This window comes from Oncorhynchus gorbuscha, linkage group LG20 (genome assembly GCF_021184085.1).
Source record: "Oncorhynchus gorbuscha isolate QuinsamMale2020 ecotype Even-year linkage group LG20, OgorEven_v1.0, whole genome shotgun sequence".
Classification (NCBI taxonomy): Eukaryota; Metazoa; Chordata; class Actinopteri; order Salmoniformes; family Salmonidae; genus Oncorhynchus; species Oncorhynchus gorbuscha.
The window spans coordinates 29,085,027-29,101,120 of NC_060192.1; the positions used below are offsets into that span (position 1 = coordinate 29,085,027).

General features: G+C 45.0%; 1 protein-coding gene across 2 annotated transcripts in view; it reads right to left on the reverse strand.

Annotated features, from left to right (window-relative positions):
* zgc:100829 (uncharacterized protein LOC445149 homolog) overlaps positions 1-16,094 on the reverse strand; it is a 47,132-nt gene that overhangs the window by 14,137 nt on the left and 16,901 nt on the right. For both annotated transcript variants that reach the window (XM_046316942.1, XM_046316943.1), the window contains one exon: positions 13,031-14,117. In XM_046316942.1, coding sequence (XP_046172898.1) covers positions 13,031-14,117 — 1,087 coding nt within the window. The remainder of the gene's footprint in view (positions 1-13,030; positions 14,118-16,094) is intronic.

Below are 16,094 nucleotides of genomic sequence, written 5' to 3' on the forward strand. Positions count from 1 at the left end.
CGAGAGCTCGTGTTGTTTTCTTCTTGTTTTGACAGCTTAGCTGTCGTGTTATAGGGTAGTAGAGGCCCGTGCAATGTAGCTCATATGATGAGTTGGATATTTGTTTACATAGCCAGCTAACAAGTTACTTGTTTTGTCCCGTTTCTACTGATGCAATTAATCTGTCCCAGCTTCGTAACTAATCAGCTTACATTGGCAAACTCTTTAGTTAGTCTGTCAGGCAAGAAAGCAAGAGTTTATTGGAGGAGAGGGAGAGAGAGAGAGAGAGAGAGAGAGAGAGAGAGAGAGAGAGAGAGAGAGAGAGAGAGAGAGGGGGAGTGTGTGCATGCGTGTAATTGGGAGGCGTGTAACTATCACAGAATTTATTATGGAAACCACTCATTAGGAAGAGAGTATGTGTATGGTTGAGAAAAAGAAAGAGAGGAAGGAAGAGAGACAGTGAGAGGGAGAGACGGTGAGAGAGACCGTGAGAGAGAGAATGTTCCTGACTACAATTGTATCGTATGTGTTGCTCCTCTCCTCGCCCTCTGTTACTCTGGGTCAGTGAAAGAAAAGGAAGTGATGTGGAGAATCAGGGCTCAGCAGCAAAAGGCAGAGAGGAAAAGGAGTGAGAGATGATTGGAGGGAAAGAGATGTGGAGTGGAGAGAGGAGACAGGAGGGAGAGAGAAAGAGGAGGGAGAATAGAGAGAGAGAGAGAGAAAGCAGAGGGAGAGGAGGAAGAGGGAGGGAAGAGGGGTAGCCCACCCGACAGGGGAGCCTATGTTTCCATGGCTTGTGTCTGCCCTAAGTCCCATCATTCACCATTATACCACACAACCTGGGCCTAAAGTGACAATGGCAGGGGTTTTGAGGTTGTTTTTAAAAGTGGTAGGAACTTATACTCTTTCCAGAACTTGTAATGGATTACACCAAGTAAAGGGGCGGGGTTGACCATCTTGACCAACTGAGGAGCCATTACAATGTTGGACGCACAGGCAGAAAATGGTGGAAGTGTGTGTTTTGGGGGATGCTCAACATTGTCATCATAAATGTGTACATTGTGTGGGGGACCCTGCAGATGCCCCTTCCCAAGAGTGTGGCACCAGGGCATGTGGACCAAGTTTGAACTCATTTGAAAGCAGGTGAAGTTTGGAGGGTGCAAGAGAGGGTGGGTGGTGTGCATCTGGAGTGGATGCAGGGAGAGGGTGGGAGATGTGTAGAAACCTCCTTTGGGTGCTCAGACATGTTCTGTGCCACTTTTCAAGATGGGGCCGTGCTTCTAGAAGTTCCATGACATGTTGTAGGCAAAATTCAAACACTAAAGTGACAGTGTGAAATAGGAATTTGTCTTACAATTTATTTATTTATTTTTAAATAGTCTCTGAATATTTGTTTGCATTTTTACAGAAGTAAGAATCGTTGTTCGTCAAATAGCTTACCTTGTGTGGGACTTGAAATACTTTCTGAATATTATCTTCCGGTCACATTTTGGATAATTGTATTTATATGTAAATAATAATAATATAATAATAATAATATGTACATTTTAAGTGAGTAATTTAGTGAAATTTACTACAATTTAAATACTTTTAGTTGAGTTTTAATAGTTTTTCTCAGTGTCTTCACACAACGGAAGACACAATGAGGGTTATTCCTGTTGACATGGATGTGGTGTCATATTAAAGAAGAGATTGTGCTCTTTAAAACTAAGTTAGCTCAAGAACAAATTACTATTGCAATTTATTTGGGGTTTGAAATTTAGCTTTATATTTGAAAATCCTCAGTTATATACAGCAGCATTCTACAATTATATTGGGTTCTAAAGGGTTAAGAACAGTATCTGGCAGGATTCAATAGCTGGAATTGTTAGAGTTACGCTGTTCCTTTTCTCTGTGATTGTCATTCTAATGGATTCCAGAAAGAACAAAACCCTGTCCTCAAATATTTACATCAAAAGATGCAAGGTTATGGGCAAAGACAAGCCAACATCAAATTCAATAGTTTTCTTGAACAAATAACATGGAAAACAAACACTTCATGAGCAGTATTAATTTACCATCCTCACAAACCACTTAATGCCTTGCAAAAGTATTCACCCCCTTGGCATTTGTTCCTATTTTGTTGCATTACAACCTGTAATTTAAATGGATTTTTATTTGGATTTCATGTAATGGACATACAGAAAATAGCAAAGGGGTGAAGTGAAATGAAAAAATACCTTGTTTCAAAAAATTCTAAAAAAGAATAAAAGGAAAAGTGGTGGGTGCATATGTATTCAACCCCTTTTCTATGAAGCCCCTAAAGGAGAACCTTTTTATGTCTCCATTTGGTTTGGTCAGGGTGTGATTTGGGGTGGGCATTCTATGTTTTCTTTTCTATGATTTTGTGTTTCTATGTTTTGGCCGGGTATGGTTCTCAATCAGGGACAGCTGTGTATCGTTATCTCTGATTGGGAACCATACGTAGGTAGCCCTTTTCCCTCCTTTCTGTGTGGGAAGTTGTCTTTGTTTGTGGCCCTTAAGCTTCACGGTTGTTTTGTATTGTTTGTTTTGTTGGCGTCATTTAAAAAAAAAAAGAGGAATGTGTACCCTCACCACGCCGCACTTTGGTCCAGATCTTTTGACGGCCGTGACACTAAATAAGATCTGGTGCAACCAATTACTTTCAGAAGTCACATAATTAGTTAAATAAAGTCCACTTGTGTGCACTTTAAGTGTCACATGATCTCAGTATATATACACACACCTGTTCTGAAAGGCCCGAGATTCTGCAACACCTCTAAGCAAGGGGCACCACCAAGCAAGTGGCACCATGAAGACCAAGGAGCTCTCCAAACAGGTCAGGGACAAAGATATGGAGAAGTACAGATCAGGGTTGGGTTATAAAAAAATATCTGAAACTTTGAACAGCACCCGGAGCACTATTAAATCCATGATTAAAACATGGAAAGAATACGGTACCACAACAAACCTGCCAAGAGAAGGCCGCCCACCAAAACTCATGGACCAAGAAAAGAGGGCATTAATCAGAGAGGCAACAAAGAGACCAAAGATAACCCTGAAGGAGCTGAACAGCTCCACAGCGGAGATTGGAGTATCTGTCCATAGGACTACTTTAAGCCGTACACTCCACAAAGCTGGGCTTTACGGAAGAGTGGCGTGTGGGAGACTCCCCAAACATATGGAAGAAGGTACTCTGGTCAGATGAGACTAAAATGTTGCTATTTGGCCATCAAGGAAAATGCTATGTCTGGTGCAAACCCACCGCCTCTCATCACTCTGAGAACAAAATCACACAGTGAAGCATGGTGGTGGCAGCATCATGTGGTGGGGATGTTTTTCCATCAGCAGGAACTGGGAAACTGGTCAGAATTGAAGGAATGATGGATGGTGCTAAATTCAGGGAAATCCTTGAGGGAAACCTGTTTCAGTCTTCCAGAGATTTGAGACTGGGATGGAGGTTCACCTTCCAGCAGGACAATGACCCTAAGCATACTGCTAAAGCAACACTTGAGTGTTTTAAGGGGAAACATTTAAATGTCTTGGATTGGCCTAGTTAAAGCCCAGACCTCAATCCAATTGAGAATATGTGGTATGACATAATGATTGCTGTAAACCGGCGGAACCCATCCAACTTGAAGGATCTGGAGCAGTTTTGCATTCAAGAATGGGCAAGAATCCCAGTGCCTAGATGTGCCAAGCTTATAGAGACATACCCCAAGAGACTTGCAGCTGTAAATTCTGCAAAAGGTGGCTCTACAAAGTATTGACTTTGGGGGGGTTGAATAGTAATGCACGCTCAAGTTCTGTTTTTTTGTGTTAATTTCTTGTTTGTTTCACAATAAAAAATATTTAGCATATTCAAAGTGGTAGGCATGTTGTGTAAATCAAATGATACAACCACCCCCAAAATCTATTTTAATTCCAGGTTGTAAGGAAATTAAATAAGAAAAATGCCAAGGGGGGTGAATGCTTTCGCAAGCCACTGTAAATGTACATTGCTGTATTGTACATAGGCTGGTCATCTAGGTTTGTACCTAGGTGTACCATGGAGAAAAACAATGCACAACACAGTAACTGAGTTCATTGAGACACCAAGTGGGTTGTGATGATGTAGCCCAGTTGGTAGAGCATGGTGCTTGCAATGCTAGGGTTGTGGGTTCAATTCCCGCGGGGGACCAGTTCAAAAAAAGTATTACAAATGAATGCAAACTTCTGTAAGTTGCTCGGGATAAATGTCTACTAAATTGGAAAAGGAATGAATAGACTATTTCTGTTTTTTTTATGTTCCCCAGCAACAATGGAACTCAAACAGAAGGTGGAATGAATAGACTATTTCAGGTTTTTTTATGTTCCCCAGCAACAATGGAACTCAAACAGAAGATGGAATGAATAGACTATTTCCGTTTTTTTTATGTTCCCCAGCAACAATGGAACTCAAACAGAAGGTGGAATGAATAGACTATTTCCGGTTTTTTATGTTCCCCAGCAACAATGGAACTCAAACAGAAGGTGGAATGAATAGACTATTTCAGGTTTTTTTATGTTCCCCAGCAACAATGGAACTCAAACAGAAGGTGGAATGAATAGACTATTTCAGGTTTTTTTATGTTCCCCAGCAACAATGGAACTCAAACAGAAGGTGGAATTTATGTTCCCCAGCAACAATGGAACTCAAACAGAAGGTGGAATGAATAGACTATTTCCGGTTTTTTATGTTCCCCAGCAACAATGGAACTCAAACAGAAGGTGGAATGAATAGACTATTTCAGGTTTTTTTATGTTCCCCAGCAACAATGGAACTCAAACAGAAGGTGGAATGAATAGACTATTTCCGTTTTTTTATGTTCCCCAGCAACAATGGAACTCAAACAGAAGATGGAATGAACAAAGAGTCACTGACAACAAACCAAACAAAACAGGTTTGGTTCTTCTGCCATACGACTATCGTGAGCCAACAGTATCTCTAGTTGGAGCGTAACTGTAACGACAATTTGAGATATACTGGGCCAGTCACCTTGCCCGGAAGTGGCGCGAGAACGCCATCTCTGTCAAACTAACCCACACAAACTTCATCAAAACACCTCCTCTGGGAGCATCTCAGCAAATACAGGGGAGAGGGAAACATCTTTTAACTGTTCTCGCAATCAGCTGCATCCTAGACATGGAAGTTTCCACTTTAGGCACCCTCTCTTCCTTCAGCGGTACTACAAACTCACGCATCTTTTGAGTTCTCAAAGGAAAGGTCAACCAGGTTTAGCAAAATCAGGATGGCCCATAAATATCTTAGACAGCTCGACCATGGTGAGATTGCTGACCTCCTCCTCAACAATAGACTTGATCCTGGTGACTTTCTTAGACAAAGCACGTACACTCTAGGGTACTTTACTGATAACCTAATTCCTCTTCTCTGGGTTGCTTACAAAACGACAGGATTTTGCACGACCTTCCCTCCGGCCAAAATGTTTCCCAAAATGAATGAGACCCCTTCATCGGTAGGCTAGGCTTCAACGGAACCAGAAAAAAGACCAGACTTGAGTTCCATATTATACAAAGGAACTTCCATGCAACTTATCTTCATGCTTGTACTAACACACTGTAGCCATTTGCTGAAGTGTCAGACAAAGGCAAAACACCCTCCAAAATGAAGGATTCTCACTGGCTGCTTAACAGCATCGCCACTCTGCAAGAGACACAAACCCGTTTGAAACAAAGGGTTCATCTGATCTAAAATCTTGTTTAGGAGATACATTGCTCCCAACCAGAGACTTAATGGGCTGGGGTGCTCCCACAAGAAGAAACTGCTTTTTCTCTCTCATTTTTTGGCTTCAACTTAGGACACAGAGACAATGTGTCCTTTCTCGTGGTTGTAATGACTAACTGGCGGATACGAAAACCCAGTTCTCTGCCGATCTTTATCTTTGGGCGCTGTAGAAATGGACTGAAACCTCGCAGTAGGAGGTGACTTCTCTGGATTGGTTTGTGCGTAAGGATAACTACTGGATGTGTTGTATGTGAAGGTAGTTTGAACACTAACTAATCTGCAAGAACTGCAGCTTTCTCAAGAGTGAGATCCTTGTGCAAATAAATGTAGGTTGCACCCTTTCGTGAAGGGAATTTCTTAACTGCTTGAGAATTATGAGTGTCTTTAAATCCTCAAGGTCCATGACCTCTTGAGACCCACACCACCGATCAAAAAGCCATGCTTGTTCCCTTCAAATTCAACATGCTCTGTGATTGTCTTTTGTATTTTACAGAACTGTTGTCTGAATGCCTCTGGGACCAACTCATAAGCCTGAAGGATAGGCTGAAGGATAGGCTGAAGGATAGGCTGAAGGATAGGCTGAAGGATAGGCTGAAGGATAGGCTGAAGGATAGGCTGAAGGATAGGCTGAAGGATAGGCTGAAGGATAGGCTGAAGGATAGCCTGAAGGATAGGCTGAAGGATAGGCTGAAGGATAGGCTGAAGGATAGGCTGAAGGATAGGCTGAAGGATAGGCTGATAGGCTGAAGGATAGGCTGAAGGATGGCCTGAAGGATAGGCTGAAGGATGGCCTGAAGGATAGGCTGAAGGATAGGCTGAAGGATAGGCTGAAGGATGGCCTGAAGGATAGGCGGAAGGATAGGCTGAAGGATAGGCTGAAGGATAGGCTGAAGGATAGGCTGAAGGATAGGCTGAAGGATAGGCTGAAGGATAGGCTGAAGGATAGCCTGAAGGATAGGCTGAAGGATAGGCTGAAGGATAGGCTGAAGGATAGGCTGAAGGATAGCCTGAAGGATAGCCTGAAGGATAGGCTGAAGGATAGGCTGAAGGATAGGCTGAAGGATAGCCTGAAGGATAGCCTGAAGGATAGGCTGAAGGATGGCCTGAAGGATAGGCTGAAGGATAGGCTGAAGGATGGCCTGAAGGATAGGCTGAAGGATAGGCTGAAGGATAGCCTGAAGGATAGGCTGAAGGATAGGCTGAAGGATAGGCTGAAGGATAGCCTGAAGGATAGCCTGAAGGATAGGCTGAAGGATAGGCTGAAGGATTGGCCTGAAGGATAGGCTGAAGGATTGGCCTGAAGGATAGGCTGAAGGATAGGCTGAAGGATGGCCTGAAGGATGGCCTGAAGGATAGGCTGAAGGATAGGCTGAAGGATGGCCTGAAGGATGGCCTGAAGGATAGGCTGAAGGATAGGCTGAAGGATGGCCTGAAGGATATCAGCTTTTAACATTGTCATAATCGGAACTCTGGTCAAGAGTTAAAGCGTTGCACACTTTCTGAAACTTTCTCAAAAAGAACACTTCAGAGGAGCAGTGACCAACTATGTCATAGACATTTTAGGCATGTGGCAATTCGCTCAGAGTAAAATATACATCCACCTCTTTTTCATTGAAAGGCGGTACAAGCCGGCTGTTGCGACCAAGATCAAACTCTGTTACGGGTGCAGGATGGCCTGACTGTGATTTGGAGTGTTTCCAGATCTACAGTGCATTCAGGAAGTATTCAGACCCCTTGACTGATTCCACATTTTGCTACGTTACAGCCTTATTCTAAAATTGATTAAAACAATTATGATAATCTAGAGTCATACAAATGGAGGATGGCATGCTCACGTTCCTGATGTTTTCCCTGTGCTCAAGCTCATTTATGTTGCTTAAATTTTGCCTTTAGTTCTACCTCTCTCAGTTGCACGTCTATAGGGGTGTACTCTACCCCCCGTAGGACCCCGTCCATCAACCTCCCTCTCCGGAAGGGTTTCCTCCTCCACCAAAGCAGCACCAATCACCTCTGACTACTGCAGTTGGATCGCCAGGTGCCACCTTCATATCATAATGCTTTGAAATGACATGCAGATTCACCTTTGTACTTTTAGCTAGCATCTCCCATGTAGGGTTTTCCACAAATGCCTCCAACTTAAAGTCCATGGCTTTAATTTTAAGCCTGTGTGTTCAAGCAGCTTGCAAAAGGATTTCACCAATCTTATAACCCATTTGGGTGGATGTCAGTAACAGAAACTCTACCACAAAAGTGTATTTTGAACACAAATATCTGGGCACGGCAGAGCTTCATAGTAGGTGATTAGAGTGACTACCATACTCAAGGGTAACTATATCTGACAGTTGTGGCTGCTTTGCGTGATGTTTTGTTGTTTCTACCATCTTGCCTTTGTGCTGTCGTCTGTGCCCAATAATTTTTGTACCATGTTTTGTGCTGCTAACATCTTGTGCTGCAGCCATGTTGTGTTGCTACCATGTTGTTGTCATGTGGTGGTGCTATCATGCTGTGTTATCATGTGTTGCTGCCATGCTATGTTGTTGTCTTAGGTCTTAGGTCTCTCTTTATGTGGTGTTGTGGTCTCTCTCTGGTCGTGATGCGTGTTCGTCCAATATATTTATTTATAATCCCAGCCCCTGTTCCCGCAGGAGGCCTTTTGCCTTCTGTCTGCTGCTGGAAAAACATGTGTTATGGCTTTACACCCCCTGCTATACTGTGGATAAAGAGTTACCCATCTACCAGAACACAGAGGGTGTTCTTAAATGGAAGACTCTCCAACATAATCCAGGTAGAATCAAGAATTCCCCAGGGCAGCTGTCTAGGCCCCTTACTTTTTTCAATCTTTACTAACGACATGCCACTGTCTTTGAGTAAAGCCAGTGTGTCTATGTATGCGGATGACTCAACACTATACACGTCAGCTACCACAGTGACTGAAATGACTGCAACATTTAACAAAGAGCTGCAGTTAGCACACCCATGCATACCACACAAGCCATGTCACCAGAGGTCTCTTAACAGTCTCCAAATCCAGAACAGACTATGGGAGGTGCACAGTACTACATAGAGCCATGACTACACGGAACTCTATTCCACATCAGGTAACTGATGGCAGCAGTAGAATCAGATAAAAAAACACCTCATGGAACAGTGGGGACTGTGAAGCAACACAAACATTAGCATAGACACATACACACACATGTAACATATGCTCTATACACATACGTACACATGGATTTTATGTGTAAGAGTTATGTGGTAGTGGAGTAGGGGCCTGAGGGCACACAGTGTGTTGTGAAATCTGTTATATCTGTTAAAAACATTACATGTATAACTGCCTTACGTTGTCCGGACCCCAGGAAGATGGTGCCTTGGCAGCAGTTAATGGCGATCTAATAATGAATACTAAATACATAGAAATAAGTTGCATTTGCCAAGTATTTCAAGAAACTGTAAAACAGTAAGTATTTTTATATTCCACAAGTATGAACTGTTTTGTACAGATAATTATCAAATCCAATTTTTATAGTCACTTGCGCCGAGTGCTACATGTGTAGACCTTACATTGAAAATCTTACTTACGAGCAGTTTCAAAAAAATGTGGATAAGAATACGAGATGAAAGTAACAAGTAGGTACTGATACAGAGTCAATGTGCACCGGTTGGTTGAGGTAGTATGTACAGTTGAAGTCGGAAGTTTACATTCACTTAGGTTGGAGTCATTAATACTTGTTTTTCAACCACTCCACAAATGTATTGTTAACAAACTATAGTTTTGGCAAGTCGGTTAGGACATCTACTGTGTGCATGACACAAGTAATGTTTCCAACAATTGTTTACAGACAGATTATTTCACTTCATCACAATTCCAGTGGGTCAGAAGTTTACATACACTAAATTGACTGTGCCTTTAAACAGCTTGGAAAATTCCAGAAAATTATGTCATGGCTTTAGAAGCTTCTGATAGGCTAATTGATATCATTTGAGTCAATTTGAGGTGTACCTGTGGATGTATTTCAAGGCCTACCTTCAAACTCACTGCCTCTTTGCTTGACATCATGTGAAAATCAAAAGAAATCAGCCTAGACCTCAGATTTTTTTTGTAGATTCTGATTCATCCTTGGGAGCAATTTCCAAATGCTTGAAGGTACCATGTTCATCTGTACAAACAATAGTAGGCAAGTATAAACACCATGGGACAAACAGCCGTCAAACCACTCAGGAAGGAGACGCGTTCTGTCTCCTAGAGATGAACATACTTTGGTGTGAAAACTGAAAATCAATCCCAGAACAACAGCAAAGGACCTTGTGAAGATGCTGGAGGAAACAGGTACAAAATTATCTATAGCCACACTAAAACGAGTCCTATATCAACAGAACCTGAAAGGCAAGGAAGAAGCCACTGCTCCAAAACCGCCATAAAAAAGCCAGACTACGGTTTGCAACTGCACATGGGGACAAAAATCGTACTTTTTGGAGAAATGACCTCTGGTCTGATGAAACAAAAGTATAACCTTTTGGCTATAATGACCATCGTTATGTTTGGGTGAGGCTTGCAAGCCAAAGAACACCATCCCAACCATGAAGCACGGGGGTTGCAGCATCATGTTGTGGGGGTGTTTTGCTGCAGGAGTGACTGGTGCATTTCAGAAAATAGATAGCATCATGAGAAAGGAAAATTATGTGGATATATTGAAGCAACATCTCAAGACATCAGTCAGGAAGTTAAACTTGGTCGCAAATGGGTCTTCCAAATGGACAATGACCCCAAGCATACTTCCAAAGTTGTTGCAAAATGGCTTAAGGTCAACAAAGTCAAGGTATTGGAGTGTCCATGATAAAGCCCTGACCTCAATCCTATAGAAAATGTGTGGTCAGAACCGAGAAGGTGTGTGTGAGCAAGGAGGCCTACAAACCTGACTCAGTTACACCAGCACTGTCAGGAGGAGTGGGCCAAAATTCACCAAACTTATTGTGGGGAGCTTGTGGAAGGCTACCCGAAATGTTTGACCCAAGTTAAACAATTTAAAAGCAATGCACCCAAATACTAATTGAGTGTTGAGTGTATGTAAACTTCTAACTCACTGGGAATGTGATGGAAGAAATTGGCACTCCAGTACCGCTTGCTGTGCGGTAGCAGAGAGAATAGTCTAAGACTAGGGTGGCAGAAGTCTGACAATTTTTAGGTCCTTCCTCTGACACCGCCTGGTATAGAGGTCCTGGATGGCAGGAAGCTCGAATGGCCCCAGTGATGTACTGGGCCATTCGCACTACCCACTGTAGTGCCTTGTGGTCGGAGGCCGAGCAGTTGCCATACCAGGCAGTGATGCAAACAGATGCTCTCGATGGTGCAGCTGTAGAACCTTCTGAGGACCCATGCCAAATATTTGTATTGTCCTGAGGGGGAATAGGTTTTGTCGTGCCCGCTTCACAACTGTCTTGGTGTGCTTGGACCATGATAGTTTGTTGGTGATGTGGACACCAAGGAACTTGAAGCTCTCAACCTGCTCCACTTCAGCTCCATCGATGAGAATGGGTGCATGCTCAGTCCTCTTTTTCCTGTAGTCCACAATCATCTCCTTTGTCTTGATCACGTTGAGGGAGGTCTCTGACCTCCTCCCTATGGGCTGTCTCGTTGTTGTCGGTGATCAGGCCAACCACTGTTGTGTCATCGGCAAATTTAATGATGTTGTTGGAGTCGTGCCTGGCCGTGCAGTCATGAGTGAACAGAGAGTACTGGAGGGGGCTGAGCACGCACCCCTGAGGGGCCTCTGTGTTGAGGATCTGCGTGGCGTATATGTTGTCAGGAAGTTCAGGATCCAGTTGCAGAGGGAGGTGTTTAGTCCCAGGGTCCTTAGTTTATTGATGAGCTTTGAGGGCACTATGGTATTGAACGCTGAGCTGTAGTCAATTAATAGCATTCTCACATAAGTGTTCCTTTTGTCCAGGTGTGAAAGGGCAGTGTGGAGTGCAATAGAGATTTCATAATTTGTGGATCTGTTGCGGCGGTATGCAGATTGGAGTGGGTCTAAGGTTTCTGGGATAATGGTGTTGATTTGAGCCATGACCAGCATTTCAAAGCACTTCATGGCGAGCCATACTCAAGTTACAAATGCTGGTAAGTACTGAATTACAGGTACAGTGCCTTGCGAAAGAATAATTTTGCACGCCCAATTTTTCAGTTTTTGATTTGTTAAAAAAGTTTGAAATATCCAATAAATGTCGTTCCACTTCATGATTGTGTCCCACTTGTTGATTCTTCACAAAAAATACAGTTTTATATCTTTATGTTTGAAGCCTGAAATGTGGCAAAAGGTCGCAAAGTTCAAGGGGGTCGAATAATTTCGCAAGGCACTGTACCTCAGCCAAGACAAATAAACACAATCATTCACCTCGGTGTAAGGTTAGTATATATCCAGCCCGGGGAGACTATAGATGCTGACTTTTTTCCCCTACTATGTCCGGTGGAGGACTGGCTGCAGTGTGATCAGTCTTCCACTGGGTGGTGCTGGTCTAGCTCCCCTGCCTGTCGGTCTGGTTTGTGAACTGGGCCAGGGATGCGGGCAGCTTATCAAAGCTACGAGCCTTTTCCTGATCAGATGAACTCATTTCTTGCAACAAGAAACATAGTTAAGCTACAAGGGCAAAGCCATGAAAACTATATGTGAGGGTCAGAGACATTAGACATCTTATCACAATCATACACTGATACAAGTCATGTTATAGGGACTGTGGAAAACTAGACAAGGGGGGGAGAGAGAGAGAGAGAGAGAGAGAGAGAGAGAGAGAGAGAGATGTTGGAGAGGGAGAAAGAGGAGGGGATGTGTGACCATGACACAATCACACTGGTTTCCTCCCCCTAAGGCTGGCCTGCTTTTAGTCTGCCAGTTCATAAAGACTCCAGTGGGCTGAGGCAATGGTTGGCTAGGACACTGGGCTGGGAAATAAACCCACCTCACCCACCACAGTAAGAACCTACACTGAAAGGGTCTGCAGCCGAACCATGAACTGTCCATTATACAACACACCAGGTGAAAGTGCTTTAAAGACAGATAATCATTCTCACATAGCCCCCACGTGGCAGGGAAGAGAACTGCCTGTCATGACTTCATTAACATTGTGTGAAAGTGTGAAGTAAAACTGTGCAGGTGCCCTGGTGTCTACATGCTTCCGGATTCTGAGGCCAGAATCTGTTTCTCCCACCATAATCATTCACAACAATCTCAATATATTCAGCTCAGTGTTGTAATGTGAGGGGACTCAATCCCCCATGCTGCTCTACTATCTTACCTCTGCTGCTGGGCGTCTCCTGGGGGTGGAGTCTGGTTGAAGCGGACAGCGGTGTGACAGTGGTCTTCTCTGGAGCATGTGTTTTGGTGGTGCTCTTCTTTAGAGCTTCTCTTATGGCCGTGCTGCTAGCCACAGGGGATGGAGTGACGGTCCTGTGGAAAGGGGATGGTGTATAGATGCTAGGGACAGGGGACCGAGTGATACTGGGGACAGGGGACCGAGTGGTACTGGGGACAGGGGACCGAGTGGTACTGGGGACAGGGGACCAATTGGTACTGGGGACAGGGGACCAATTGGTACTGGGGACAGGGGACCAAGTGGTACTGGGGACAGGGGACCAAGTGGTACTGGGGACAGGGGACCAAGTGGTACTGGGGACAGGGGAGGGTGAGACACTGGGGACAGGAGATGTTTTGACACTGCTTGGGACAGAGGACAGTGTGATGGGGCTAGGGACAGGGGACAGTGTGATGGGACTAGGGACAGGGGACAGTGTGATGGGACTAGGGACAGGGGACAGTGTGACGGTCTTCTCTGAAGCGTGTGATTTGGCAGTGCTCTTTTCTAGAACAGCTCTGATGGCATTACTGCTGGGCACAGGAGACGGTATGACTCTGCTGCTGGGGACAGGAGATGGTGTGACACTGCTGCTGGGGACAGGAGACGGTGTGACACTGCTGCTGGGGACAGGAGACGGTGTGACACTGCTGCTGGGGACAGGAGACGGTGTGACACTGCTGCTGGAGACAGGACACGGTGTGACACTGCTGCTGGGGACAGGAGATTGTGTGACACTGTTGGTTACAGGGGATGGTGTTATGATGCTAGGGAAAGCAGGCGGTGTGATGGTTTTGGGGACAGAAAACGGTGTGATGGTAGGGACAGGGGTTATGGTCTTGGGGACTTGAGACGGTTTGTCAGTGGGGTCTGGGGATGGAGTGGAGCTTGCTACAGAGAACTGTGTGATGGTCTTGGGGATACCCAGCCTCAGGTTGGAAGGGCCAGCTCTGGGGTGAGGTCTGTAGGACAGGAGGACTGGGTTTTCCTGTGGACCACCTACTTCTACATCCTCCTCCAACTCAGCCTGCTGGGGGAACAGGAAAGAACAGTCAGATTCATATGCATCATTTTATATTTAACACTTCTTCTACCTGAACCAAATGTCTTTATGTTACTGGAAAGTTTGATGGGATGCTTCCAGGACATATACAGTGACATCAACACCCCCCCCCCCTCCCCCCCAAATACAACTACATCAGCAGTACCTAATCAGTCCCATCTCCTGATCTCACAAACAAATATCAACCACAAATAACCACTGCCAGACGTCTGAGTCACTGAGCTATTTGTACGGTTAAGATTTGACAAAACCTGAATTCTACAAAACAAATCATCCGTTAAAACATAGAATCTCTGTCTCTTGGTCCAACCAGATGAAATAAAAGTGTGGGTTGTGCATTGGGACATTGACATGGGTTGGGCAGAGACGTGCAGTGACAGGTTTGCGATGAGTCTTGGGTAATGAATGAAGTGATAGAGGGAGAGTTTTGTCCTGCGGTTCAGCTCGGCTGCATTAGGAGAGGAAAGGAGAGCTCCCCTGCCCAAACCTCAGGAGACAATCCCATTCATCTGTGACTGACGCTCGTCTCTGGTGTTTCAGTTCCCTGATCAACTTTAATAACCATCTGCTCCAGGGGAGTGTGTGTAAGAGGAACTTACACACACACACACACACACACACACACACACACACACACACACACACACACACACACACACACACACACACACACACACACACACACACACACACACACACACACACACACACACACACACACACACACACACTAAAAATAACCCCTTTCCCCAGTCCCACCCCAGTCCCATTGCAGTCTGTGGTAGAGAGTGATGACGGACATACTGGAGGGCCGCTACAGTTCAGCTGCTCCCCCAAACAGACAAAGAAAGAGGGATGAGACGGCAAGGCCAGGCACGGCTGGAACAGAGAGACAGGGGAGAGGGGTTAGAGAGACAGCAGAGAGGTTAGAGAGACAGCAGAAAGGGGTTAGGGAGACGTTAGAGAGGTTAGAGACACAGGGGAGAGGGGTTAGAGAGACGTTAGAGAGGTTAGAGAGACAAGGGAGAGGGGTTAGGGAGACGTTAGAGTCTAACCCCTCTCCCTGTGTCCTCCTAACCTCTCTAACCTCTCTAACCCTCTCCCTGTGTCTCTCTAACCTTAGAGAGACTCTTAACGTCTCTAACCCTCTCTGCTGTCTTAGAGAGAAGGAGAGAGAGAGGTTAGGAGACGTCAGGGGAGAGGGGTTAGAGAGACAGGGGGGGAGAGAGGTTAGAGAGACAGGAGAGGGGTTAGAGGTCTCTTAGAGAGGTCTCTCTGTCTCTCTCTAACCCTTAGAGAGCTGCTGTCTCTCTAGACCTCTCTGCTGTCTCTCTAACCGTTAGAGAGACAGCAGAGAGGTTAGAGAGACAGCAGAGAGGGGTTAGAGAGACAGAGAGGTTAGAGAGACAGCAGAGAGGGGTTAGGGAGACGTTAGAGAGGTTAGAGAGACAGGGGAGAGGGGTTAGAGAGACAGCAGAGAGGTTAGAGAGACAGCAGAGAGGGGTTAGGGAGACGTTAGAGAGGTTAGAGAGACAGGGGAGAGGGGTTAGAGAGACGTTAGAGAGGTTAGAGAGACAGGGGAGAGGGGTTAGAGAGACAGGGGAGAGAGGTTAGAGAGACAGGAGAGAGAGGTTATAGAGACAGGATAGAGAGGTTAGAGACACAGGAGAGAGGGGTTAGAGAGGTTAGAGACACAGGAGAGAGAGGTTAGAGAGACAGGAGAGAGAGGTTAGAGAGACAGGAGAGAGGTTAGAGAGACAGGAGAGAGAGATTAGAGAGACAGGAGAGAGGGGTTAGTGAGACGTTAGAGAGACAGGACAGAGAGGTTAGAGAGCAATGAGAGAGAGGTTAGAGAGACAGCAGAGAGAGGTCAGAGAGAAAGGAGAGAGAGGTTAGAGAGCAAGGAGAGAGAGAGGTTAGGGAGACGTTAGAGAGGTTAGAGAG